General features: G+C 38.5%; 2 protein-coding genes across 4 annotated transcripts; one reads left to right on the top strand and one right to left on the bottom strand.

Annotated features, from left to right (window-relative positions):
* Positions 1 to 1,456: 1,456 nt before the first annotated feature.
* Positions 1,457 to 16,691, bottom strand: LOC113666768 (CLK4-associating serine/arginine rich protein). 2 transcript variants are annotated; one of them, XM_089193757.1, is made up of 22 exons: positions 16,413 to 16,691; positions 15,598 to 15,695; positions 14,610 to 14,648; positions 13,811 to 13,870; positions 13,155 to 13,237; positions 12,964 to 13,048; positions 12,029 to 12,159; positions 11,198 to 11,235; positions 10,075 to 10,133; positions 9,235 to 9,313; positions 8,716 to 8,798; positions 8,164 to 8,205; positions 7,462 to 7,605; positions 5,785 to 6,123; positions 5,304 to 5,349; positions 5,057 to 5,111; positions 4,346 to 4,404; positions 3,794 to 3,840; positions 3,537 to 3,580; positions 3,158 to 3,194; positions 2,455 to 2,504; positions 1,457 to 1,890 (listed from the first exon to the last, which is right to left on the bottom strand). In XM_089193757.1, the coding sequence occupies exons 1-22, from the start codon at positions 16,509 to 16,511 to the stop codon at positions 1,811 to 1,813; spliced, it is 1,797 nt and encodes a 598-aa protein (XP_089049883.1). In that variant the 5' UTR covers positions 16,512 to 16,691; the 3' UTR covers positions 1,457 to 1,810. The 2 variants fall into 2 exon arrangements, with proteins under 2 accessions (XP_089049883.1, XP_089049884.1); XM_089193758.1 differs by having other exon boundaries at positions 2,455 to 2,501.
* A 311-nt stretch (positions 16,692 to 17,002) lies between these two features.
* On the top strand, positions 17,003 to 26,497 carry LOC113666762 (uncharacterized). 2 transcript variants are annotated; one of them, XM_027182550.2, is made up of 7 exons: positions 17,003 to 17,160; positions 18,400 to 18,520; positions 21,936 to 22,052; positions 22,747 to 22,911; positions 23,892 to 24,402; positions 24,696 to 24,941; positions 25,351 to 26,497. In XM_027182550.2, exons 1-7 carry the CDS (start codon positions 17,078 to 17,080, stop codon positions 25,764 to 25,766), a joined length of 1,659 nt encoding a protein of 552 aa, XP_027038351.2. In that variant the 5' UTR covers positions 17,003 to 17,077; the 3' UTR covers positions 25,767 to 26,497. The 2 variants fall into 2 exon arrangements, with proteins under 2 accessions (XP_027038351.2, XP_089049879.1); XM_089193753.1 differs by having other exon boundaries at positions 17,011 to 17,277.
* The last annotated feature ends 695 nt before the right edge of the window (positions 26,498 to 27,192 follow it).

Here is a 27,192-nt window from a genome sequence, read left to right as displayed (position 1 = left end):
GCCCGTACGCCAGTACACATTTTTATATATTTACAGCCATTTTTCATCACTTGGAAGGTTTACTTGGATCCAACATAACGATCACTTCCCAGTTGGCTTCTTAGTTCAGTTGGTAGAGCGCTGCATCTGTATCGTAGAGGTCATGGGTTCAGATCCCGAGCGGGCATGAGTTTCTTTTCAGGCCTTATTTCAACTTTAGTTCAGTAGTGTTCATAGGTGCGAGGATCGCTCCTATATTGGTTTCTTCAACCGCAGTGCACATATATGATTTTCATATATTTACAGAAAGTTATTGATTCGTTGTGTTAGATTGCATGAAACACCATTATTTGGTCGAAGGAGAGACTCTGGTGACGACTGCCGATGTACAGTTCTGAAATGTCTTAAAAATGTAAGGATTTAATGTGGAAGCGACCCTCGTAGTTATGAACACAACTTAAGCAAAAGTAAAAATAAGGCCTGAAAACAAATTCAGGCTTGTGCGGGATTTGAACCCATGACCTCTGCGACACTGGTGTAATTTTGTTCATAACTGCGAGGATGCTTCCGTATGCAGTTCACATATATGTAAGGATTTGTTGAAGAATCAACGGTCTCATTCTTAAACAAAACTTCTGAACAACTTTCGAATGAAAACAAACTGACCTCGATTTTGGGTTCGTTCTTCAACATTTTCAGTTATTTAAAAGGCTGATTTACAGCCGTTTAACTCGTACCTAGTCTCCTTGATCTAAAATCACCTTCTTCGTTCGGCTCGGTAGTTAGTACCCTTTGGTCCGGCAGATGGTATCTTGTTGGTGTTATCGAGTGACGTGTCGTGAAAAAATAAAATAAAATTGGTTAAAACGTAACCACGAAAAAAAAAGGGAAAGGAAAAAGTCAGACCTTTTGAAAGAACTTGTATCCAGTGCTTTTCCGCTTGATCGCACAATCGGTTGACTCACGTGACCCTAAGATCCGAGGCGCCTTCGAGCACCACACCGAGGTGATATGAGGAGAGGGAGTAAAACGCAAATTTCTTCAGTCGCAAATAACTATGTAACCGAGCATATTTCTTTGATACCATTCAAGTCAGGAGAGAATCTGTTTCAGGTATAATCCTTCGGGGGGCCAATAAAGATTAAAAACAAACTAGCATTTCGTTATCTCTCACAATGTTCAAACAAAGAAGAAGAATCATGACATCAGTCTATCTGTCATTTTTGTCACAGTCAGTGGGCAGGTTTTAAAAGTGCTTAACCGTGAGACTTCGCAATTGGTGGCTACAATCATAACGCTTCTTTTTTCATTATTTTATTTGACCCCGAAAAGCAATGCAACATCGCACTGAGGTTAATTCTACAATGAAAGAAAGGCCTTTTCCTCATTTTGCACAGCGTTCCTTTCACCCACTGGAAAAAATGGAATTCTCGATTAAAGGGTAAATGTATGAGAAGATAACAAAGAAGATGATTCAAAGAAAGGCATAAAAAAATATTTAAGGAAACGGTCATTTCCAATGATGTCGGGAATCTCAAGGTATTAAATAACCACACTAAATGGATATTGGCTGCGTAGTTTAGTTATAACACCTAACCAGTTCACAGAGTTGGACGACTTCAAAACTTTCACGCTCTGTGCTATTTTAAACTTGGTTTCCACATCCCTGATGATGTTATATTACTATGTGTCCGACAATATCTTCGTTCACTGAAATTTCCTCTGTATTCGACTTCAATTTCTTCTTAAGATCTCAGCTTCCAATGACTTCACTTTATGACAAAGAGGCTGTTTTGTTAATCCAAGAACTGAAGTAGTGGTGAGGTATGCATCATTTGGGGTCTTTTACAGGGTAGACGTACTCGACAACCTCCTCTCCCAAAGCATGTGCATCGATGTCTACAACAGGGACTAAAAACAACAAATTGATCAACGATATCTGAAGGACATAAGACGTCTTTCTAGAGCAGACAAATTCTATTTCGTCCACACCGAAGGATGCATGCGTGCCAACAAGTGACCTTTAGGCAGGAAACAGGAATGGTTAAATGCGAAGAAGATTAACGAGGATTGTCAACCACTACTAAATAAAAATTATGTACGCACGAATAAGTTTGGTAAGATAGAAAAACACAAGAGAAGCAATGATTCACCAAGAAGGTACATGGATGGCTGAAAATGGAGAAGATTGGACCGGATTGTTAATGACTACAAAATACTAGTTTGGTAAGATAGAAAAACACAGGAGAAGCAATGATAAACCAAGATGGTATAAGGATGGCTAAAAATGGAAGAGATTGGACCGGATTGTAAATGACCACAAAAGAATTAATTGGTAAGGTAGAAAAACACCAAAGAGACGATAATCAAACTTAATTGAGCAAGGATGACACAGGATGGATGTCGAACTTGAAAGTAATGGGGCCCAATTCTTCAAGAATCATGAACGGTGACACATTTCTCCATAAAACTTACTTGTCTGGGGTTCAACTGGCGATCGTGATCGGGACCTACTTCTGTGTCTTCTGAAACAAGTTCAAAGAGTGGCAAAGATCAGATACCAAATACAAGTCTATTTCATGGCAGAGGACTTTTGGATCTGGTCATAAGAGACGGAAACTATGATCACAACAGCCAATCAGAAAACAGGAAATCGAAGTCAAAACAGGTAAAAGCGTGGGAAAACGCAAATGGTCAAGTCGCCATCGGTGTTAGTTTTGCATCTGATTGGTTGAGAAGTTGGCGCGAGTTTTCTGGACCAATTACAGAGCGTAGTAAAGCAACTCTCTACCGGAAACTGATCAGAACGTCAATATTATTAACAGAGTATGAGAAAACAGTCACCCTTTGTGGCTAATTTTCAGCTGCAAAAAGAAATAGCGCCACCCAGGAGCTGGATAATAGAAAAATTCTTCAAATGGGTGATCAACATAACCTGAAATTGTTTTGGCTTTACTCTGCCCAATCAATCAGAACAGAAGGCAAAATCAAATACGACTTTGTAACACGCGTTTTCCCGCGGTTTGCGGGGATTGGTTGTTTGAAGTTGATTGATTCTCATTGATTCCTTGGGTAATTTGCCTTGGTTTTAATTGGTCGTTGCTATTAGTTTGGGTTTGGTTTTGCGACACTCAATTGAAATCAGAAGAAAAAAATATAAAACAAAAAGAAGTCTTACCTCCGCGGTGGAGACCTAGATACACTTCTTCGCCTTCCTGTGAATAGAATACGAAGTGAAGTCACAAGGCAATGCACTGTGTACTGAATATTTTCAGTTAAGTCAGTCAATAAATTGTGATACAATTCATTAAGTTGTGCGATGTGGTTCCAGTTGTAAATTACATAACTTATAACGTGGGCGAAGGGCTCATGTATCACCACTCAAAAAGAAATTACTAAGCACTTTCAAATGGTTCTGTTTATTGTGCTGTACAAGTTGGTTCAAACTTTCATTTTTAAATGAAACCCAAGTGCGAGCCATTAAAATGGAAGTTACTGAACAGTATTTTCAGGAAGTACTGTTCGCCATACTCGACACATTTTAACATTCTTTTTACCTCTAGGGGAAGGCGACCGACTTGTGTCATATCTGTCCCTATCCCTGCGAAAAAAACAAAAACACGAAAACATAAACAACATAATGGTTCAAGTCGACAGATTAAGCAAGCTTCTCTTTTGTCCAAGTCATATCACACAATCCGGCGTGCGGAATCATTTAAATACTTTACAACCAAGGCAGATGAAATTAGGTCGGATTGAAAAAGTCAAAACAGGATCCATGTTTTTTTTTTTCAATGACATCGTGTGCTCTTACCGTTCACGCCATTTCCGCTGCATCTCGCGAAGGTCATCCTCGCGTTCCTGAAACGAAAAGAAAAGTTATTTCAGTCATCATAAATCTTAATTATTCCTATCCTCAAAAGTTTTCTTTTTTTTATTACTGCGCGCCATTCGTGAACGAATCAGAAATTCTCGTGATTCACACCACATAAGGTAACAAACAATGTGTAAAATAGTATTTGAGGAATGGGTAAATTTTTAACTCGGTAATGAATTAGAGTGGGATTCTTTTCGTCTTGACACAAGCTTAGGAGGCACTCTGAGCTACAAGGACTGGTATTAACAGCTTACAAAGCTTAGCTTTCCTTGCAATGCGGTGCAGTACTTCCGCAATGACTTAAAACTAACACAAACTCATTTTATAGATCCTTGAAGGGATAAGATGTTCCATTTCTTTCACTGTTATCTAAAAAAATGTTGAACAAGTTTCGGGAGGAATATATATATAAATGATTGGCTGCATTTTTTCCTGTGACAAGTCCGACTACTTTTAACAAGCGATAATACAACAAAAGCAGATTTTTACCCGTCTTTCTTGTTCTTTGACTTCTCGTTTTCGTCTATCTTCTTTTCTGTCTGATTTCACTACAATAACAAAAACAAACAAAATATTTTCAAAATTCAAATTTGTTTTCGTCTTACACCCAGCTGGAGTGATGTGATTGGTCAAAACCTCATATGCTAATGGTAAATTACGACGTTAAAACAGCTGGATTTCCTCAAGCTCTAACACAATTGCTTTATTTTTCCCGCTTGGAACAACTTGCATAGTTTTCCTGTGCTTCTCATCAGTTACTAAATTCCCTCTGCTTTCCAATTACATAATTTCCCGCGCTTTGTAACAAAATTTTCTTCGCTTTTGCAAATACGCAATTTCCCGCGCTTCCCACCAGTTACAAACTTTCCCGCGCTTTGTTATCGCGCAATTTTCCGCTCTGCACCGGTTGCAAAATTTTCCCGCGTTTTGCAAATAAACAATTTTCCGCGCCTCCCACCAATTACAAAATTTGATTGACGTGATATAGGGTGCATGAGGTGCATCCGTGCAAAATTTCCTGCGCCCTGCGATAAAATTATTTCCCGCGCTTTGCACCACTCGAAAATTCATTGCGCTTTACATCGGCCTTGTAATAGCTTGCACGTTTTCTCGCATAGATTGTTCATTGCGACAAGCCAAATAAAAAAATACTTATTTTTATAAGCAGTAACCACAAACAGCAGCGATTTAGAGTCTTACGTTGCTTGTTGAGCATCATTTGCATTCGTTTTTTCATCTTTTCCTGAGCACTTAACTGCAAACAAACGAAAATTATGAAACAAAAACCAAACATCTGAAAGAAAGCCCTTTGACTCGCAGATCGATTAGTTAATTCTCGATAGCAAAACAAATTCTTCTTACAAGCGATGAAAGAATCGTATGGTCTCAATTAGAACAACAGCTGTTCAGATCTAGAAAATAAAAGGTCGACAACTTCACAGTTTACCTTTTCTTTGCTGCCTGAGGAAGGTGTTGCTTTAGTTTTCAACAACCTACGTGTGACAAGAACATGGCGACGATTATAATAATAATAATCTGTCTTTTATAAATCAGAAAAAACAAACGTGTAACTTCACAATTAAAAAAGATATGAACTCGGCAAACTGGTTCAGTCGGCCGTTGTTCCTTTTCCCTGGATTTGTCATTTCTCTATAGAGTGCTTTTCATAAAACCAAAACCAAATTTATTCCCTGACGGCCTATCAGAACGAGGGGAGATATCACAAGGAGCTGAGGAGAACTTATCTTGAATTTGATTGGTTGAGAAAGTGGCGGGAGTTTCCAGGGCCAATCAGAGAGGTAGGTAAGAAAATCCAACGTAATCCAGGATTATTCTCTATACTCGGCTGAAATTGTTCGATTTTTAGCTAGCGGAGAAATTTTGACAGCTAGTAGAAACAAAATTAAAGCAACGCTAAACTAACTCACCCCAATCCCTTGGACGGCTGCTTCTTTCGTTCCTTGTTGTCACGGTCATTGTCACGCTCTCGACGATCACGGTCATGTTCATGACTGCGGCTTCTGCTGCGACTCTGGTGTCTATGCTTTTCACGCCCACGAGTACCGTGACGGTCTCTGTCACGTGACCGGCTTCTGTCACGTGAGCGACTTCTCTCGCGTGACCTACTTTTCTCGCGGGATCTGTCTCGCGATCTGCCATGATAACGCCGTCGATCGCGGTCGCGTGACCGTGAGCGTGTTCTACTTCTGTGTTTCTTGTGTGACTGCAACCTGTCACGCTCCTTCGATTTCTTTCGTTCAGAAGTACTAATGGTTTTAATTTTCACAACACAGCACAATTACGCACACAAAAGAAATCGCATAACACGAAGAAATAGTTGCAAAATTAACGGACCGTTATAAATTTACATTTTTACATACCGAATTTGGTGTTTGAAGAGTACGTGTTGACAAGGCGAGGGATTGGGCAATCACAGAGGAACCACAAGCACAAGGCAGGTGCAGGAAAGAAGAAGAAAAAAAAATTAGCAAAAAGAGAATAGTTGGACAGAAATAGTTTTATTCTTTTTTAGAAGTTCCTGTATCTTGTAAAATCCCCCTAGATTTTCCAAACAAAGGCACCTAGAATGTGTCATCTCAACTAACTGGGTGGAACTGACAGGCAGATAAAGGACTTTTTAACAATAACCGATTCATTTATTCCCTTCTCCCCACCTTGACTTAATACCCCTCTGAACCTGTCAAGACATTTTGGTAGCTCTTAACCGCATGTACATATCTTTAAACAAATATTACAAAAAGATGAATCTTAACAGTTCACAATTTAATTGCAAAAAAAAACGGGGTCACCGAACTCGCTTTCGAGTAACAAGCATACAAAGTTAAAATTAGGGGTGCGACTAAGAGGCTGTAGTGTTGCTATGGTAATCTTGTAAGAGAAGAAAATGATCGCACCCTGTTGATATATATATATATCATTCTATGGATCACTGATTTATTAGTATTATTATTTTTTGCCGCTTGAGATAAACGAAATTTTAGCCGGGAACTAAGCAAAAATAAACAGCCTACCCCAAACCTCAAGCCACTACCATGGAGAGTTTTATCAAAACAGAGGCAGTAAATTTTTGCAGCGTTTCATACTGCAGGATTCTTATTTCAATGGCGATTTTGTCAAACCCGGTACTAAATTCGCAAAATTTTTATGCTATACCAAACATATTCTTCAATCACTGGGGCGAAGAATTAAAATAGCGATGTCAACATAAACTTTTCGTCGCTCACAACATGTGGCTGCAAAGCTCAGTTAGTAGAAGCGCTTAAAAGTTTCAGAGAGGCAAGAGTTCGAATCCTGTCGGAGCCTAAAAAAAGTTTCTTCTTTGCAATTCTTTAAATCGCAGCTCACCTCACGAGGATCATTTCTTTACTTGTGGACCATGGACAAAAATATACCCACAGTATACCCAACAATGATAAACAGTATACCCAGCAATGACGAACAGTATACCCAACAATGACAAATAGTATACCCAGCAATGACGCACAGTATACCCAGCTAGGAACGAACCAGTTCGATTTTCTTACAGTCAATCTAAGATGGAAGCATTGGTCTAGCGAGCGGATAACAAAGTAAGGCAAACCGACCGGGAGGAGGATGAACGTGATCGTGAATCACCGCTCGCTTTCGTGGAAGGCTGATCGGTCGAAGAATGGCTGAATTCTGTGATAAATTCCACTTTGCCGGCGTTTTCTGGTGATGGCGATCTGGACGATGATCGAGAGGAAGACCTAAGTGAAAAAGAGAAAAAAGAGTTAACAACAGTCAAACTTACATCGTAGGAGCCTTCTGTTACTCCCAGGTCGCGATTGGTTTCAGTTTTGAATCTAATCGGTTAAGAATGTGATAGGAGTTTTCTGGACCAATCACAGAAAGAAGTAATGCCAAACCAAAGCAGTCCTATATTACTTTCCACACTACATTATAAATTTGCTTGAGTTCACTGGTATGCACTTAAACTCAAATTATGAACCTAATGTTGGCCTGGCTCACTGTGGCTTAATGGTAGGTCATCGGAGCGGGGAATCTGTCGATCTGAGGTTCAATTGCTCAAGTACACTCCACGTTTTTTCTTTGATCAACGCTTATCACAAGTCCAACTACTTTCATTACTTTTTTAATAGAATGTAAAACAACAACAACAACAACAACAAAAACCAGAACTGTCACGCTTCATAACTTGACGATGGAAGTGCATCGCAAGTTTTTCTTTCTGTTTTGTTTTGTTTTGTGTTTTTTCCAGGGTTTTCAACAAAAGAGAAAAGGAATAGTCGATCACTTTTACTAACCTTCTGTATGGTTCATATGTAGGGCTTGCTTTTCTGGCATAACTGTAAAAGAAGTGTAAAAAACATAGTGCCTGTGACAAATGGTTAAATCATTCATATCAGCTTAAAAAAAAAAGAAGCGGCCTTTGACCCCTGTGCAAGCGAGCGACCGAACAACGGCACGAAAAACAAAAAAGCGTGCGCACGAGCGCACCAACGAACGAACGAATACACAGAAATCGAGTGATTGCACGAATGAACCAACGAACGAACAAAAGCACATAAAAACGAACGAGCTCACAAACGCACCAACGAATTAGCTAACGAATGCACGAATGAAAGAGCGAACAAACAAGGGGACCAACGAACGCACGGAAAAGGAGCGAGCACACGAGTAAACCACCGGAAGAATGAAGAAGCGAACGCACGAAAAAAACCGAGCAAGTGCATGAGCACATCAAGGTACAAACGAACGAACGAGGACATTCACGAATGATGAAGGTCTGGATGAAGACGTGCTAGCACGAATAAATGTGCGCATTGGTGCAAAAGCAGTGCATCTACCTACAGTACCTGGGTGGTGACAGTTCCACATCATGTGCTTTCCTTCTCTGTCTTTCTCGCAATGAACGTCTTTCACGACGGGCACGCCGACCCTGGAATTTAAGTTGCACATGCTTCAACAGTTAATTAAAAAATAATAATAAAAGAAGCATGGACTATATAGTGAACCAATACTAAGCCTGTTCCAGGCGTTCACTTAGTAAAACGAAGCACGATGGTAGACAGCGCTATAGAAGCGGAGGAGTGAAAAGCCGAGGGAAGTTTGTCGGGTCGGGTCGGGTCGGGTCGGGTCGGGTCGCGTTATGAACACGACCCGTCCCAGACTTCCTCCGCTTTTACACTCATCCGCTACTATGACTGTTATCGCGTCGTTTGCCAAGTCACTCCGTTTTACTGGTTAAACGCCTCAAACTGTTAACCAGTACTGTCGAACCTTCAGTAACAGCTGCCTCCTTACGATAGTAACTTCTTTTGTCTAATCTATCAAAAACGACGAACTCTCCACATCAGAGATTTCATGCAACTCACAGTAACAAGTGAACGTTCCTCTTCTTGTTGTCGAAGCCTCCGTTGCTCTTCCAACTCTTCTTTATCTTCTTTCAGCTTTCTACAAAATACATTCAGACTTGTATTGCAGTATCACAACATCGTTCAAACTCAACAATGAAGCGTCCATTTGAAAGGCCACACTTCCGTGGTTGTTAGTGCCACGCTGTACCGACTGTATAGTAAACAGCACCACGCTCAGTAGCTTTCATTTGAATGGTCAAACACAAGGTTTTCAGGTGCAGACTTAACCCTTTACACCCTAACATCAGTATGCATATCCTCCATACTGTTCTCTATACATTTCCTAAGGTGCTGACAAGGAGAATTTGTTTAAAAATCAGGAGCTTCTTTAGTTGATGATCATTTCCTTTATTCTCATGACCTTAATGTGTGATTCAGGGATGATATTTTAGGGAGAAATTAGACGCTGGTCACTCTTAAAGATCAAAGGGTTTAAGGTCAGAACAACCCTGCAGAGCATAATAAGTCTACTGTTTCGTAGGACAACATGACTGAGGATTTCATGCGACATGACTCTGGTATGGGACGACATGACTCTGGTATGGGACGACACGACTCTGGTATGGGACGACACGACTCTGGTATGGGACGACATGACTCTGGTATGGGACGACATGACTTCGGGGAAGATAACTTTTGGGCGACTAAACCAGTCATCCACTAACTGGCTTGTGTTTGAATGGTAACATACTTTGGACTTACTTACTGACCTATTATTCAAGTTACCCGCGGTATATACCACTACCATAAAAGGCAACCTTATAACTAGTATTCAAGCTACTTATAAAGTTGACAAACCTGCAGAATTGTGCTGATGCCATGCCGTAATGGAGTCCGCGAGAGTCTAAGGTTTCTCTCTACAGATAGACCAAAGGCAAACATTTCATCAGGTTTTTCATTCAACTAATTTATTCTTGTTTTCTCGTCACCGTGTTCCCACCAATAGCGTGGCTCCATTTTTTCTACGATTCCTCCATTCGCTCTGACTAAGGGCTCACGCTCAAAACTTCAGCTTTTAAACTCTTTACGGTGGCAAATATACGTTATCAACTCAGTTGATAATACTAAATTACCCTGTTTTACTCTTCCACCGACGCGACACCACAGTTTCTTTAGAAACTTACCCACTTTATTCATTCAACAACCGTTAGAGTGCAGTCTGATCGTCCAGGGGGGTGTAGTCCTATCGGTAGTGGCGACTGAAGTTTCGACAACCTGGGCGAAGTCGTTTGTATGGTGCCGGTAGTGTCTCAGCTACTACCGGTACCATGCAAACGACACATTGCTTATCCTAGCAGTATGCAGGACGCGTGTGATATGAACTTCGTAATAGACCTCGCTCTACGTGGAGTCTCTGTGGATCAGTGGTTAGAGCATCGGAGCGCGGAATCCGAAGGTCTGAGGTTCGATTCCTCATGGGGACTGAGAATTTTTTCTTTGTCCCACGCTAGTGACAAGACGAAAAAAACATCTTTCTCTATTTCTTCAGGTTATCGAGCTCAAAACTTACCATATCTCTTATTTCTATCTACTGACCAATCAGTTTAAACAAACCGGACTAAGAACATTTGACTGACAACTATTCACTTACCTCTGATGATGATTTCCGCTCAGGTTGTAAAAACGTCAGTCACCACTACCGACAACAGTCCTTCTCAGGAATACACTAACCCTGACGATCAGACTACACCATCGCATTTTACCCCGGGTTCAAACCATTTACTGTATTTCAATAACTGTTGCTACATGCAGCTCCCCATTACAAATCGTTTAAAAGAAATAAGCCCATTCAAATGAGTCGACACATCATTTACATTAACTGACCTACATAAGCTGTTCGAATCTGTGAGTTGACTAGCTTTTGTAGAAATATTTTTATGTTGTTGGTAGAAGTGCAATAAATTAGTTTGCAAGTATTTACCTGATTTGTATCAATTTCATCCACATCTACTGTAACATCTACAAAATAAAAATGAAACGGGGAATGGCAATCAGGCTTTGGGCATTGGGAATGCTTATCTGCTACCATCTGTGGCCATGGGTCGATTCTCAAATCTGGCATCTATAGTTGTCAATTTTCTATTGGTTCTTTCCCTTACAGCATGATTTTCTTCCCAAGTTCTCAAGTGTTTCTCTCTCCAACTAAAGAAACATTCCATAATTCACTGCAATTATAAATTCCATAATTCATTGTGCATAAACTGTCACCATTTGCAAAAAGTTTTAACAAAAAGTTAAACCACGGTTCCTTGGCATGTAACATTAGCTCATCAAGGTAGCTTAAGTGACTCTATGCAAGTTGAAAGGCCTCATAACAAAGAAGGCTTAACACTATTCCACAGCAAAAAATAGAAGCTTATGCTTATGAACAAAAATGGCTCATTTAGGGGCACCCCAGCAGACTTGGCAACAACAATGATTAATTTCTATCCTGGTACAGTTTTGTGAAGTTCTTAACAGTTTGCTATACAGACTTATAAATTTATAATTTATAGTATTTTCTAATACAAATTTTCAGCATGTTTTCCAGATTTTCTCACCAATAAGCAGCCCCCTAACCCTAACCCCAACCCTAACCCCATGATTTGTTGGGAGAAAAGATGTAGTTTGTGTCCCCGCATTTACAATATTAAATATCCTTAAAATATGGGACCAAGTCTGGATAATCAAAAATTATGGATAATCAAGTTTAAGATAACAAAGGTTTGAAATTATCAGTGTTATCATATTAGGTGCTTATGATATGCCTTACCTATATCACTAAGGATACTGTCACTATCACTGTCACTGTCATCATCATTATCATCATCGTCGTCCTTGTCCGAATCGCCGACACTTTTGCTGTTGTCATACGTGAAGCCAATGGTAGCTTTAGCTTGACTCCTGTACCATCATCAAGAAATGGAGTTATTCTCTAAGATAACTGACAGTGAAATATTAAACAGCATTCAAACTTTCATGTTTCTTCATACCCCAAAAAAATTTGGTTAAACTTTAAGGTGTCTGGTAAATTTTTTTTTCTTGTCGTGGCCACCAAAAAGGTTACAGCTTGGAGAAATAAGTAGAGGTAAATTAATTACATTTTCTCCAAGCACTACTTTCAACAATATTCATATTCTCCCTACTGTTCTCCGTACATTTACTAAGGTGCTGACAAGGAGAATTTGTCTAACAATCAAGAGTTTCTTTAGTTGGTGATCATTTCTTTTATTCTCATGACATTAATGTGTGATTCAGTGGTGATATTGGAAGGAGAAATTAGATGCTAATCAGTCTTAGGGGTTAAAGGGTTAAACAGTAAGGACAGCAACGCCAAAGAAGGGGTCAATTAAAAATGAGTTTATAAATTTAGAACAAATAGCAGGATGTGTTTACTGTCTTTTATCACACTACACCTCAACTTAGTATAATTTATGTCAACAATGATGAGTTCCAAATGAAAACCTAAATAATTTTCCATTCTCAGAACATGCAATTTTGGTGATTTCAAAATGTTATTTTGCAGAGGAAGGCTTCCATATGTATATACATATGCTTGTGCTGAGCTATTTTTCTGCCCCTAGATCTTTTGCTTCACTACCTCCTCATTGCAGTTGCTGTCACAGTTTCCTTACGGTCTACAATATAAATACAGATTACTTTAAACAGAACTCCACTCCTCTTCAGATTTTAAGCTGTGTTGCTTACTTTTCTTTGTCTTTTTTCTCATCTGCTTTCTTGGCTCCATACATTTCTTCTATTTCCAACTGCCGAAGATAAGACTCCTCTGAGGCTAAAAAAAAAATGAAATATCAAAAAATTCACCACAAGCTTCCTATTTCATACTCTCTTGGTCACTGGGCTGTTCTTTCTTGCAGGGTGATAACTGACTTACTGACCTCCACTGTAATCTATCATTACCAATGTTCTGTATCTTTCATAATTTAATCTGTTTTCCTCTGGATCAGTCTCCATCAAGGCTCTAAGAAAAACAATAGTGCGCAATCTTTTCAGTATTGTCACATTTGCAACTGATCCAATAGACTTCAGTCAATACGTTTAGACGCAAGTCAAGAGAACAAGGTCTAGAATTTTGAGAGAAGGCATACTGGTAACATCCTGAGAGAACAAATAGAAAATAGGAGAAAAACAAACAAAACTTTCTTTCAAGGCTGAACTTTCTTTGCTTGGCTTTGGATCCTTTTTCAGTGTCAGCATGAATTTTTAAGTTTTGAAACAAGACTGCCAAAGAATAGAAGTGAAGGAGCCAATATCTGCCTTAACCCTTTAACTCCCAAGATCTCATCAGTTATTCTCCTCATTTTCTGCCTTACAATTGATATGATGCTAGTTTGGAGAATTTGGAATTGGTTCCACCAATATATGATATTTTTCTTTATTCTCATTACTTGTCTGCTTGATATTGTACTGATAGTGTAAGGAGAAATTCTGTCTTGGTCACAACCGGGACTTAGAGGTGTAAAGGCATTCATATCATAATTTTTTTTTCTTGGTTGACACAGATCTCATTTCTGTCTATAATTTGTGCACCTACCCAATAGAACTTGATGATGGTTGTTCTGGGATAATATCAAGGTGGGCTCGAACATCAAACCTGAAAACGAAAGACCAACACTTTTCACTTCTACATCATTTTTTTGCTCATTTAACAACTAAATTATTCAGTATACACTATTAAATTGACTTAAGACACTGATGATGCAAATTTTAATAATACTACTGACACAGATGTAAAATGTTTACCATACCTAAACTATCAACTTACAATACATTACTTAGAATTCATCATTTACAATACACAGACTTGACATTTTAATGTTTCACTTAAAATATATTACTGTTAACCCTTTCCTTTGATAAGATCTCATTACTAATTCACCCTACTGTTTGCCAGACAATTATTTTGATGTGAGTTTTAAGAATTTGTTATTGGATCAACTAATAATCCCCTAATTGATATTGTTCTCTATTCTCATTACTTGTCGCCTTGATGTTGTATTGATACTGTAAAGAGAATTTCTGTTATGCCATATTGGTTGTTCATGTGAGTAGAAAGGTTAACTGAAGTCCTCTTTCACACTTCATCTTATAGCATCACATTTCTTTTGGAAATTTTATCTTTAAACCATTTAACTCCTAAGAGTGACTAGCTTCTAAATTCTCCTCATGGTTTCACCTTTAACTCAAATATAAATGTTGAGAGAATAAAGGAAAATATCTCCAGTTTAGGAAGCTCCTGATTATCAAAAAAATTCTCCTTGTCAGTACCACAGGAAATGTGAGTAGAATATGCATACTGATGCTAGGGTGTAAAGGGTTAAGTAATGCAATACCTGTCAATCATGTTATTTGAGTCACCTTGCCATGGCATCCTGGAGAAAGAAAAAAAATTAAAAATAAAAACATAATTTCCTTAATCAAAATGTAATAATAAATTACTTAACCCTTTAAATCCCATTAGTGACCAAGACAGAATTTCTCCTTACACTATCAGTACAATGTCAAGCAGACAAGTAATAAGAATAAAGAAAAATATCAGTTAGGTGATTATTGGTTGATTCTATGGGCGGCCGTCACCACCAAAAATACAAGGATGTCAAATAGATCAGCAAATACATAGATGGCTTAAGGATCAGTTGCAGGATAGCATAGCTAATAAAGGAATGGCATGGCCAAATTATAGACAGTCTAGTTTTCCTTAGTGAAACAGAACACCCTAAACATGAATAGTTTAGCCAAATGAGAAACGGTCTAGTAGCCCATGTTGAGTTGGAACATGAGATTGTGAAATGGACTAGCTCACTTACGAATAGCTTAGCACTCATTTGCAATACAGTACTCAAACGGTGTAGCGTTGCGTTAAACGGTTCAGGGTAACGTCGAGTAGTACAGCCTACACACAAACGGTGTAGCGTTGCGTCAAATGGCTCAGCGTAATGTAGAATGGTACAGCGTACACACATATCAAAACTAACATCATATGAGTTGTATGACAGACAGTAAGGAGAATTACTGATGAGATATTGGGAGTTAAAGGGTTAAGTGCAAAATACGAAGAGCTGATGATCAGCATACATGCATAAGCCATTTTTTAGGAGTCTTGGCTTGCCTAACCATTGCAAGCTTATATATGACCAAAATAAAATTTGTCTGTGTTAACTTTCTCATCAGTTGTAGCTTTCTACTTTATTCGATTCACAATTCTCGTGAGTCTTTTAATCATAGTCCAGTAATGCACTTTTATTTCTGGTTGTTGCTTACGGCTTCTCTGCCACCAAAAAGTCTGTATTTGCATGCTATTTAATAATCATTCCTTCTCACATTACAGTTTTCCCATCTCCTGCTGATGACAACTGTGGATCAATATGGATTTTATATTTTTGTCCATATACTCTCAGGAACTGAGTTGGATCTTGTTTCTGAATAAATATAATAAAGAGAGAAAAATTGACACTATTGCTAAGTAATCATCCAGCTGGATTTTGTTTATAGTTCTCAGAGGATCTGTAGTAAACTGTCTTCTCTACCCTGTGTAGGTTATAAGCTAATGAAGCCCTGCAAATCAGGGGGGAACCTTTGCTGGCTGCCAGCTTTTGTAAGTATTCCCTCCAAACAACTAGAGTACATTATTTTTTGGAACTCACAAGTTTTCTCACTTGAACCTATGTGTAAAAGAAATTCAGCCCAGTGGGAGTGCCAGACAAATGATAGGAACAACAAGCTAAGAACAATGACAAACATTTCAGAATTTGAAATCCTTTCATGCGTCTCGAAGCCCGCTTTCACTTACAAGATTTGTTTGAAAATCCCTCCTTTTTTATCTTAATTGTTGTAAGATGAGGGAATTTGATGTTAAATCTAAATAGCACCTTTTGGCTGATAAGTTTGTCTGCTCTCATCGCCTATATGCTGGTAATGAATCGATTTCATGGGAAGAAGTTACAAGCTAATTAATCCCTTCATAATACTATAGGGTACATCCTGCGGGTTGGGGTATGGCGGAGGTGGGATACGGATTCAACATCAAAAGGGTTTTCGGAATCAACCTCGCCCCGTCTGGTTGTCCGAAACCTCGTATTCATCGCCTTAGAATCTTTTTATAAAGTAAAATCATAAACATGAAGGTGTAATCCAACCATCCTTTCGTAGAAAGCTCTTCTTCGCTCTGCCCTTTTGCGGTAATCTACCATCATTCCGCGCAATTTCTTCTCTTGCCTTCTCGCTTCGTGCCACATTTTCAACGATTTGTCTCCAATAGAAAGTTTACTCAAATAATACTTAAATCTTTACAAAGTCACTCTGGAGCATTCCCATCCTTGGGACTCCCGTTTCCTACGGGAAAATGTGGCAAATGCTATAATCCAACTATGCTATCACCGTTTTTGCACTGTTTTTAGCTCTATTTGTTGGTCAGCAGATCTTTGTATCAGCGCACACTCAGTAAAAAGATAAGAAAGAGCGGTAATTTCGTTTCGACAATTCACTTTCTAGGGATCGGTAGGTAGATCACAATTAGTTTTCTTTCATGAAAAGGTCTTCACCTTATCCATGATTAGGAAATTTACCACATAATCATGTTTTCCAAGTGTTGAAAATCTCTAATTAGGCCTATATTGGTTGTTTTTGAGATGATTTTGTTGTATAGACTCATATTTGAAAAAGCCCCAAGGAGGGCTGCCCGCTAATGCTCGGGTAAATTATTAGATTGATCACGCAGCACACGCGTGGTCGGACAGAGATCACGCGGTTGCCCTCGACTGAGTGTGATGGCGTTGGAATGCGAAAATAGCGCGTCTAGTTAATGGAAGCTTGGCGTTATACGGCGTTAAACGCGCACTTTTCCAATCTTCAACAGAAGCTGTTGTCGACAATGCAACCTGCCAAGTAAGTTTTCATCTCCTTGGTCTAAAATATTACGAAACAGAGCAAAATAGCGCAGACCATCGCGTTTCTCGGTTTGGCACGTATTCAGATACACGTAACGGCTTCGACAACACGGAGGTACACGTTCGCTTTTCTATTTTTGACATAAGTAGTGCAACTTTTGAGATTCGCAGATGGTTTTTGGTATGAATGAGGCAAGATAGCGGCGAGGCTTTTTCTTGCGTGTTGAAAATTTAAGTGAATTGATTAAGATTCACCTTAGATCGCATTACTGTCTGCGATCATGAAGTCTTGCATGTGCGCAAACCGAGTTGAAGGCTGTTAGGCCTACGCAGAGTCTCGCGAGACACTTGAATGAAAATTTAATTTCAGGAAATTCATCGTTGAACAAAACCACTCAAATCTTGTGGTGTAAGAAAATCAGACATTTTCTATGCCAGAATGCGTCATTTGAAAACTTATCACTTATCTTGAGTTGTACGCGACAAGTGCCATGCCTTTGGACGGTGGGGTGGGGGCGGCTGGGGGGGGGGGGGGGAGGAAGAGGTAAGGTAATTGTTCAGCATTAAAAAAAAAAGCTACCAGCATTGTCACATAGTGATTGCTGGCCAAAAATCCTGCACACTCTGGATTCAAGAATTGCCTACAGCAGGCTCACATCATGATCAATGCAACACAAGCAATTCTTTACTGGCAAGAAACTTAGAGGCCTTGTGGAAAGGAACCCAGATTCAGGTCTGGGAGGGGTCTGGTTCTTTTTATTGGGCAAAAACACCTGTGCTGCAGCCCAACTAACTTGCATGTGCTTGCAGGGTAATTCTAGAACTACACAATTCTCACCTCCAACATGCATCTTCTCCTTACAATATCAATATATTTTCCCACAAGCAGGTAATGAGAACAAACCAACATATCTGTTAGAGGATGTTACCTCATTGAATGTAATGGTCAGACAAATGTAAGCAATACAGTTGTTAGAAATATTTCAAATGATGTTTTAACCCTGTAACTCCCAAGATCTCATTAGTAATTCTCCTTACAGTCTGCTATACAGTTCTTGCGATGTTAATTTGGAGAATTTTGTATTGGATCAACTTATAATCCCCTAATTGATATTTTTCTTTATTCTCATCACTTGTCTGCTTGATACTGTATTGATATTGTGAGGAGAAATTCTGTCTTGGTCACTTGTGGGAGTGAAAGGGTTAATGTTGTCAACTGATCATTTGTTTCTCACAGGGATAAAAACTCAGGTACTATGGAGCCAATGGAGGCTGACCTCTACAACAACAATGTAACCAATTCAAATTCTGTTCGTAAAAGAAAAGCAACAGATGGACAGCAAAGTGATGTTTTAGTGGTAAGGCTACAATATTAGGTCCATTAAAAGAGGCCTTTGCTTTGTTTCAAAATTTTAAGCCATTTGATCAGACATTTCCTCTGTTAGGATTCTTTTTTACAACAGTTCTGAAATGTATATCATTTGTAAAGCAATATGTAAATGAAAATACCATCTGGAACCATGGAAAAATTTCTTTGGGTTTTTAATGAAAGACCTCAACATTAAACTTCATTTTTGGTTCATGAACTATCAGTTGAACCAAACTCCTTGTTGTAATATACTGTTCTTCATTTTATTTGGTAATTTTAGTCTGGGAGGTTCTACTGTGCTTTTTTTTTTACTTGTAACATAATAAAAAAATTAATTCAAATTAGAATTAAGTCCTTGAATAAGACACATGAAATGAGATTAAAAATAACTTGTTTTAGGTCCATTAAATCATAGATTTTCAGAATACGAACAACAACGATTATTAATCAGGTGAAACTCTTAAAGATCATTTTGTTATCATAAAAACAATAATTACCTCTCTCCCCCTCTACAATTTAACTTAATTTAACTAGAACATTAACAATATTTTTAGGAACCAATTAGCTAATTAAATCTTCTACAACTCTTAAAATTTCAGAAGAAACAAGCATTGAACATGATGACCTGAAGCAGATGTCTCAGTAACAGTTCTAACATATACATCCTCAAGTCCTAGATGAATTTAAAAACATTTTATAAAGTCCATTTTACACATGCAGATCACTTTTCCCTTATGATTATTAGAGAAAAAAAAGCATTCTTTAGCTGCAAGCTTGTAAAATAGTGATACAAACTTAGAAATTTAATTAATATATGAAATATTTTTAGTGTAGTTATACTAAATATTTGCTGTTAACTCTAAAACTATACTTCTGCAAAAGTCTTTGTTCCTTGACAAAAAAAATCAACTGATATTATGACGTTTTCGCAAGTAGCTTTTTTGAGACAAGCAACATATTCTCCTGTGTTGTATCTCCTAAACTTGTCATTAAAAATGACTTTTTTTTCTTTCAAACTCTAAGATTAAGATTTAGCAGCCCTTTCTAAAAATTAACCAATGGTATCAATATGACATTTTCATAAGTAGTTTTTTTGAGACAAGAAACATAGGGTTCTCCTGTGTTGTAACTCCTAAACTTGTCATTAAAAACAACTTTTTCTTTTAAACTCTAACATTAAGATTTAGCTGCCCTTTCTATCAGTTTTTACCCTTTTTTACCCAGATGTAAACCTCTAATTTCCATGGTAAGAAAAATATGTTCCTATTTTTGAAGTCTGTTTGACAAAAATATTTTTGCAAATGACATTTTCATTGCAGTTGTTTTATAGTCTTGAAATAGACAATTCAAATGTAGACACACATACATGTTTGGAGACTTTCTCAACATCATATCTTTAGTTACTGTGTGGGAATGATTTGAAACCTTTATCTCACTCTTAAACAGGAGTCAACAACTGTATCTTGGTTTCACTTTAAAAAGTAGGACTAAGAAATCAAACCTAACAGTCTTTCATTGTTATCGTACATTACATTTTTTAAGCAGTATGATGTAATCTTGGTGTGTAAACAATAAAAGACTTGTGAATAATTTTTAAGTTCTTTATAGCAAGTTTTGGGTTATGGGAAACACTAAGATAAGAGAATGTAGCTTAGACAAATGTTTCAATGTTTACAGATCTACTTTCCAATAATGTGCCAACTAATATGGGCCAACTGATTCAAAGCCTCAATATCCCACCCCCATGGGCATTTGACTGTTGTCTGAGCCCTGGTGATAGGGAATTGGACCCTTGTCTGGATTGGGTGGGAAAATTAAATTGGTGGAATACAGGTAAAATCAGACAAGTAAATCAAGTGAGGCCAGGTATACCAAAATAATTTAGTTCAGTTTTCCAAGCTTTTGCTGATCTGCAGCATCATCAGGGAATGATGATCATTCCCTGATGATGCCATAGATTGGCAAAAGCTCGGAAAACTAAACTAAATTATCGTAGCATACCTGGCCTCACTTAATTTACACGTCTGACTTTATAACACTATGCTACTCAAGGACAACATCCAACACAGGTGTTTAAATTTAATTCTGGAGAGGTTTAAAGAGAGTGACTGCTTCCATGAGCAAATAGCATTGAAGATGCTTAAAAGCAAGAAATCAGCAAATTCTTCAACATTTGTTGATCACACAAAGAATTATTCAAAATGTGCATTTAAATGATGCATTTGAATGCAGTTTTGGCCTAAGGGTAGGAATTTATACAAAACCAATTTTCAAACATTCAGTTACCCAGGGAGAAAGGGATCTTAAAGTTTTCAAATCAATAAACAGCTAATTCACAGCTTCTTACATAGGGAGCTATGAAGCTTGCATTTGCCAAGTGGTGGTGAAAAACAGAGACATTTGGCAGACAAGTATCAAAAGGGAGGGAGACTTAATTTCAACTATAAACACCTCCCCATTTAAATATGTACTTCACCATTTTGATGTGTACTTGAAATTTTAGGTATCTTAGTTCCTGAATGAACCAATAAGATCTCAAATACATTTTTAATTAGTTCTTTGGGATATAAGTTACTGAGTCAACCAATCAGATTTGGTTTGTAATATGAAACTTACTCTTCAGCAACTAAGTTCCTCAACAAACCAATGACATGGAAGAATATAGGTCAGGTCATTTCTAAATTAAGGTTTGCCTGTTTTATTTCTGTCAACAACAAATAAAACAGACAACAATAGATGGGGTATTTCTGCGTTAAGAGCAGTAATGTTTCACCATAAATTGGGTGCTATCTGTACTAAATTATTCTTCGAGGTTGTACTAGGATAAAGTAACTGGGACCATTTAGACTATTTTAGAGAGAAAAAGGACAAACTTCTATAATTGTGAAATTGTTGGGATGTGCAGCAAACACACTGTGTCAATACATTTTAAATGTTCTTGAAGAAAGTACATATTGATTTTTCATTGAATCTGTAATTTTTGAAATGTAGAAATTCAGTTGAAGTGTGGAAGGGTCTGGAAATACATGTGTCAGTGACTGTCTATTCTTCATTTCTTAAGATGTTTTCTCTAAGAATTTCTAATTTGATCAAATGATATCCCTTTATGGATATATTTCACTCTTTTCTTGTTACCTTCTACTTGACTAGGTATTGCTACTTTAAGGAGAAATTTCTTTTTGGTCGTCATTGGAGATCAAAGGATTGAAAAACACGTTATGAATGTTTGGTTGCTGCTAGTGTTGTGGTACAGAAAGTTGAAGTTAAAATTGCACAGCAGTGATAGGACATCCCACTGATTGTATGCCAATTACAAATAAAAGACACATTAAGAACCAATCATAATCAAGGATTTCATCACATTATGAATTAATGAATAACAGTGTCACTTTCTTTGTTTGTAGGAGAAAGGTGCAAAATTTGACAGGTCCTGTGTATGGGCAAATGGCTCTTGTCTGAAATTAGATGTGTATACCCAGACAGATTCTTCATTTGTGTCAGACAACTACACAAAATCTCTGGTAGGAGATGAGACAGTTATGGATTACTTTTGATTTGTTTTATTGTTAAATGCAGGAAACTGCTACAATTAACCAGTCAACGGCAGTCTATACTCTTATCAACAATGATATTCCTAATCACAGTGGTCAAAATGTTGTTGACCACAGTTTTTTACCACAATATTGACATCAAATAAGATAATTCTCTCAGTGCAAGACCATTGCTTGATGTAGGCAGTGTTATCTGTACATTTACTGACAACAGCAAATTGGCCAATCAGATGATGCAACGTTACTGCTAATTGTGTTAAAAAGGGAAATGTTTTGTGAAGGAAATTTTATCAACAAGTGGTTGTCAATCTGACTTAAGGGAGCTATACGTTAGTCTTTTAACTCTCAAGATCTGTTTGTTAATTCTCCCCTCTAGCTGCTACCCATTTTGTTGTAAATATGTGACGAGAATTTGGTGCTAGATCATGATAAAACTTCTACCTGATAAATTTGTGTATTCTCATTACCTTTTTGTTGAATGAGTTAGGGATTTTAAAGGGAGAAGTTACTTGTTAATCACTTCTGGGAGTCAAAGGGTATAGCAGCACTGGTAATATATCTGTGGTTATGTGGATGGCTTATGTCTTGATCTCCATTGTAATGTTTTTTTTTCTCTTTTTAGTAGTTTATTTTAGTAGTTTATCATATTTTCTACCTCGATTAGTCTTTTGTCAGTGAAATGGTCCAAGCCAACAGTAAAAGGCTGGAAAATATTGAAAAGTTCCTGGAGGCCTTAGACTGTAAGATTGAAAGTTTTCTGTCTGGTGAATCAACACGAGAAACACCAAGAAAGAAAGACCATGTTCAAGACTCGTTTAGAAAGATGGAGGTGGGTCACTGAACACGTTTGATTGATTGATTGTGTCTGGGAAATTGTACAGGTTTTATTAATGAATAAACTTCTTACATTCTCTGAGTTTTTCTAACTTAATTCTCTGCAGGAGTCAAAAGTAATCAGAGGAAATTACCGTCTTACTTATTCGGTTTACTTGCGGGACAGGTGCCACGTATTAGGGAGTTAAAAAAAAACCACGAAGGCAACGGCAACGGGAACGTCATTAAACGAAAGGTTTAGTGATCAGAACAATGGCTGCACACGAGCGTTATAAATCTTTGCAAATTTATTTGTGTCCTCTGCAAAACTTTGCCTTGTCTGAAGAACGCGAACGACGACGGCTAATTTTTTTTAAAATTTCTATGCCTAATTCAACGCTGTATTCCATGTTCAGTTTCGAAATAGTTTTGACAGTGAGAAACAAACTAAGTGACTTTACAGTATCGCGAGATTTGTAGGTAAAATATATTTTGAATTTTTAACCGACATTGTCCACGGCGTCGCCGTTGTCGCTTCTCAAACTCCCTATTAACGTGGCGTAGTTTATTGTAGGATTCCCTGTGACTCAGTGGTAGAGCATAGCAACAGGAAATGCGGAGGCGTGGGACTCTTTCTCGTGGAGGCTAATATTTTTGTTTTCCTTCCATTTTGTTAGACGGCACATACACCTGTATTAATTCATCTTTCAGTAAAATACAAGTAAACACTAATCAACACTTAAACCCCAATATCACTATACATTTTCTTTATACTGTTCTCTGTTACGGTTTTTAAGGTGCTGACGGGGAGAATTTGTTTAACAATCAAGAGCTTCTTTAGTTGGTGATCATTTCCTTTATTCTCATGACCTCAATGTGTGATTCAGGGGTGATATTGTAAGGAGAAACTAGATGCTGGTCAATTAGTTACTCCACCATACTTCTCTTATACAAATATAGCAAAATGAGCGCATAAGTTGAAATGTTGTTTCTCAGATGAAAGTACGAGAGCCTCCAATACCTGAGGGAGACAGTGATATGTCTGTGCTCACAGACAGGAGCAGTTCACTTACCACTGCTGTAGGGAACCCCAGGGACACCAGTATGTCAAGTCCCGCGGACAGCACCAAGTCACCTAGCGTGTGCTTGTCTCCTGGTGTGAGCTCAAATCATGCAAGCTCCCCGGTCACAACTCACTCATTCGTTGCATGGAATCAAGGTTACCATCAAGGCTTCGATACCATGGCAAAGCAAATCCCACAGGAAGGGCGGACACCAATCGTAAGGCAAGGGGCTGAATCAGTGGCAAGGCCTGTCATCATGGCGACAAAACCGGTATCAGTCTCCAGGGAGACAGAAACAGATCATTCATTAGGTGACGAGGAAGGGCTGGTGCCAGTCATAGTGTCACTTGGAGATAATCCACCCTCTCATAGAGACAAAAAATGTGTGTCAACGGAAGTGCCTCTAAAAGATATCATAAACGGTGCTCCGTGCGCTATGGAAGGTATACAAAATTGCACTTTCTTAACCCCTTTACTCTACACATCTCAATATCAATGCTCTGCACTGCTGGTTAGGATAACTGCCTAGGCCTGGTCATCTTTGTTTTTTGTTCTTGTGCAATAGACTTTACCCTCAAAATCTTTACCCTTACCTGTCTGGGAGACCCAAGGGGGAGGGTACCTGCACTGGAAAAGTCCTCCTTTCAAGGGGAGTGACAACACTCAATTAATCCTACGGAGAGATGGGTCATTATTGTCGTGTTCAGACTTAACTCGCTTGATTTGTTGTCCGCAGGTCTGGAAAACATATCGTATTCTCGCGGCTGTTGGCTTGGAGACAGGAGCAACCCTCAGTCTCGTGTGTGGTACTGTGGCAATCCCAAGATTCTAGGGCGCGCCGAGGCTTCAGGATCAAATCCCGCCAAACTGTCTCTCAATTTGCTGGAGGCGTTTTTTGTTCGGGACGAGATGGCTGCGTCAAACATCAACGGAGCACGTGGCAGAGAGTTGCTAGATCCAATAAAAATAAAGGGAATTCAAGGTTAGTTGTGAACTCTGGGGGTGGGAGAAGGGGGCTGAGCGAAGCTATGTCTTGATTTGTGTATCGGAAAAATTAGGCAAAGTTCGTCATTTCTTATTTCTTTCAGTCTTCCCCATTCCTAGCCACACTTGTTTTCTCTTGGTTTTTTGACAGCTTTTTTGCGTTCCTTCGTCACACCGAACTAAGAAAGATTGAAAGCTTTCTGTTCCTCACTCTCTTTTAAGTTGAATTAACTTTTCGCGTCTCCAAAAACGTTTTGGAAAATGTGACGTGACGCATTTACGTTAGTCAGGTTGATTGCCAGCACAGGAGATGCTTCACATTTTGTCCCTCTTTGATTAACATTGTCAATCTTTTTTTGGTGTTTTCATCTTTCTTTAAAAAAAATTATTTGTTTATTTCTCTCTAGCTCACGTAAACTACAAGTTTCCAATTAGCGCCGAGAAAGAAGAGCTGCGATGGCAGTTTCTGAAGCCAAGGATTGATAGCAAATGTCGTGCACAGCGCCGTTTACAGCGAGAAGAACAATTGAAACGTATGAATATGCCCCGTGTGGTTACCGCCGAGCGGACTGCCCGTTCCCGTGTACCCCGGCTTGATCCCAAGGAAAAAGACCAGTTGCTGTACGGCTACAACAGAAACATACCGAATCTCGGGCTCGGTACACCTCGGGCGCAAGTTGCCGCTTTTGATGATCAAGGGACTGGAGTGGATGTTGGTAATAGCCAATTGAGTGGTGAGAATGGTTTCAGCCAGTTACAAGCCAATGAAGCAATCGTGGAAATTTCTGGAATCCCTGTGACAGTTAATGAATTGAACCGATAAGTGGAGTACAGCCTCAGCTGAAATTTCTGGATTTCTCACATCTGTAGTGAAGTGAACGGACCAAAGGGGGTTTTGTTTTAACCCTAACCCTAACCCTAATCCTAAGAGCCCGCGAAATTCACATCTTGAAGGAACCGGTTACGAAGCCTTTGGCGGTAAAATTTGATCAAGTTAGTAGAATTTTTGTTACAAATCCCTCTCGTTTTGAGAAGGAAAATGGAGTTTGCAACAAGAAAAGGAATATTAAAAGAGATAATCTTTACCAAGCTAAGGGATTGATATGTATCGTAACAAAATTAGCGAAACTCAACCATGCCATTTTTCTATTCGTAGCCGTAAATTTTATAAAGAGATCGCCACATGTATATTTGTAATAATTAGAAATACGTGTAATACCAATTTTTTTTATTATTATTAAAGTAACCTGCAAAACAGGTGTAATTTTTCTGAGGCAAGTGCGAGTCACGTGCGAGGGGAGAAGCCCAAAAAAGATGTAATCGAAGTACCCAGCCCCTCTCTTCCATGTTACCTCAAGACTAACAAAATGGCGGAAGTGGTTGTCTGACGTCACCATCAGGGATTCCTTAGACACGATAAGAAAATTAATGAGCTTTATAAACTCCTCATTAACAAACCTAACTTCCATTATTATACTTTAGAAACAAGCAAAGTCATTGGAAGGTGGACATTCAGTTGTACAACACAATAAAAGGAAAGCTGATTTTCGAAAGCACATAATTGTTGGTGCGTTTTTAAAATAGTTTTCCTTCCGGCATGTGTTAGAGGCCTTAAGGAAGTGATTCATGAAAGCAATGTTCCGTTTCTCAATAGAGCACGTTTAGAGAGGCAAGAAAACGAAAAAAAAAAAAAAACGTTCATTTATTCTAACCTTCCTCAGTCGCTTTTCGTTTGGAACGCCTAGCAACCGGTTGCTTTGCTAAGGAACGGTGGAATTGCGATGTCATAAGTGCTCAAATGTTTACTCCCTTTTTGACGTAGAGAACAAAGTTAACAAAGAAATCTGTCATCGAAAGTATCATATAAGTCGGAACTAGATTGTTGAACAACGAAGCGATTTTGATTTATATAAATTGGACTTTCCGAACATCATCAGAGTTAAAGAGACCATCGTTACGACTTTCTGTTCACACGTGTGTTGTCTTTCTGATTTTCTTTTCAAAAATAGAAAAGGCTGTTTGTTTTTCTGTCCTTAGATGGATTTTGATACCGTCGTGTATCAAAACAGTCACTACTTTTCAAACAGGTGGTATTTTCTAAAAAACAACCTGTCATTACATCTATTTTTGCCACACGCCAGGCATTCGACTGATTATAAAATTAACGGAAAAATTCCATTTGCGTCGAGACTCGAATGTAACCCAGCGCAAGATCGTTAAACTCCGAAACCAATATAAATCGCCCCGAT

Source organism: Pocillopora damicornis, chromosome 14 (genome assembly GCF_964200805.1).
Source record: "Pocillopora damicornis chromosome 14, jaPocDami1.2, whole genome shotgun sequence".
NCBI classification, from domain to species: Eukaryota; Metazoa; Cnidaria; class Anthozoa; order Scleractinia; family Pocilloporidae; genus Pocillopora; species Pocillopora damicornis.
This window is presented reverse-complemented; position numbering and strand designations above follow the sequence as displayed.

Excerpts from the sequence above, each read along its gene's own strand:
- LOC113666768 (XM_089193757.1), bottom strand. The coding sequence starts at position 16,511 with ATGTGGCACGAAGCGAGAAGGCAAGAGAAGAAATTGCGCGGAATGATG. Across the intron at positions 8,206-8,715 it reads GTGGAACTGTCACCACCCAG|TTATGCCAGAAAAGCAAGCC; the intron begins GTACTGTAGGTA and ends CTTCTTTTACAG. Across the intron at positions 6,124-7,461 it reads TCACGTTCATCCTCCTCCCG|TACTTCTGAACGAAAGAAAT; the intron begins GTCGGTTTGCCT and ends TAAAACCATTAG.
- LOC113666762 (XM_027182550.2), top strand. The coding sequence starts at position 17,078 with ATGGAAGCTTGGCGTTATACGGCGTTAAACGCGCACTTTTCCAATCTT. Across the intron at positions 22,053-22,746 it reads ACAACTACACAAAATCTCTG|TCTTTTGTCAGTGAAATGGT; the intron begins GTAGGAGATGAG and ends TACCTCGATTAG. Across the intron at positions 22,912-23,891 it reads ACTCGTTTAGAAAGATGGAG|ATGAAAGTACGAGAGCCTCC; the intron begins GTGGGTCACTGA and ends GTTGTTTCTCAG.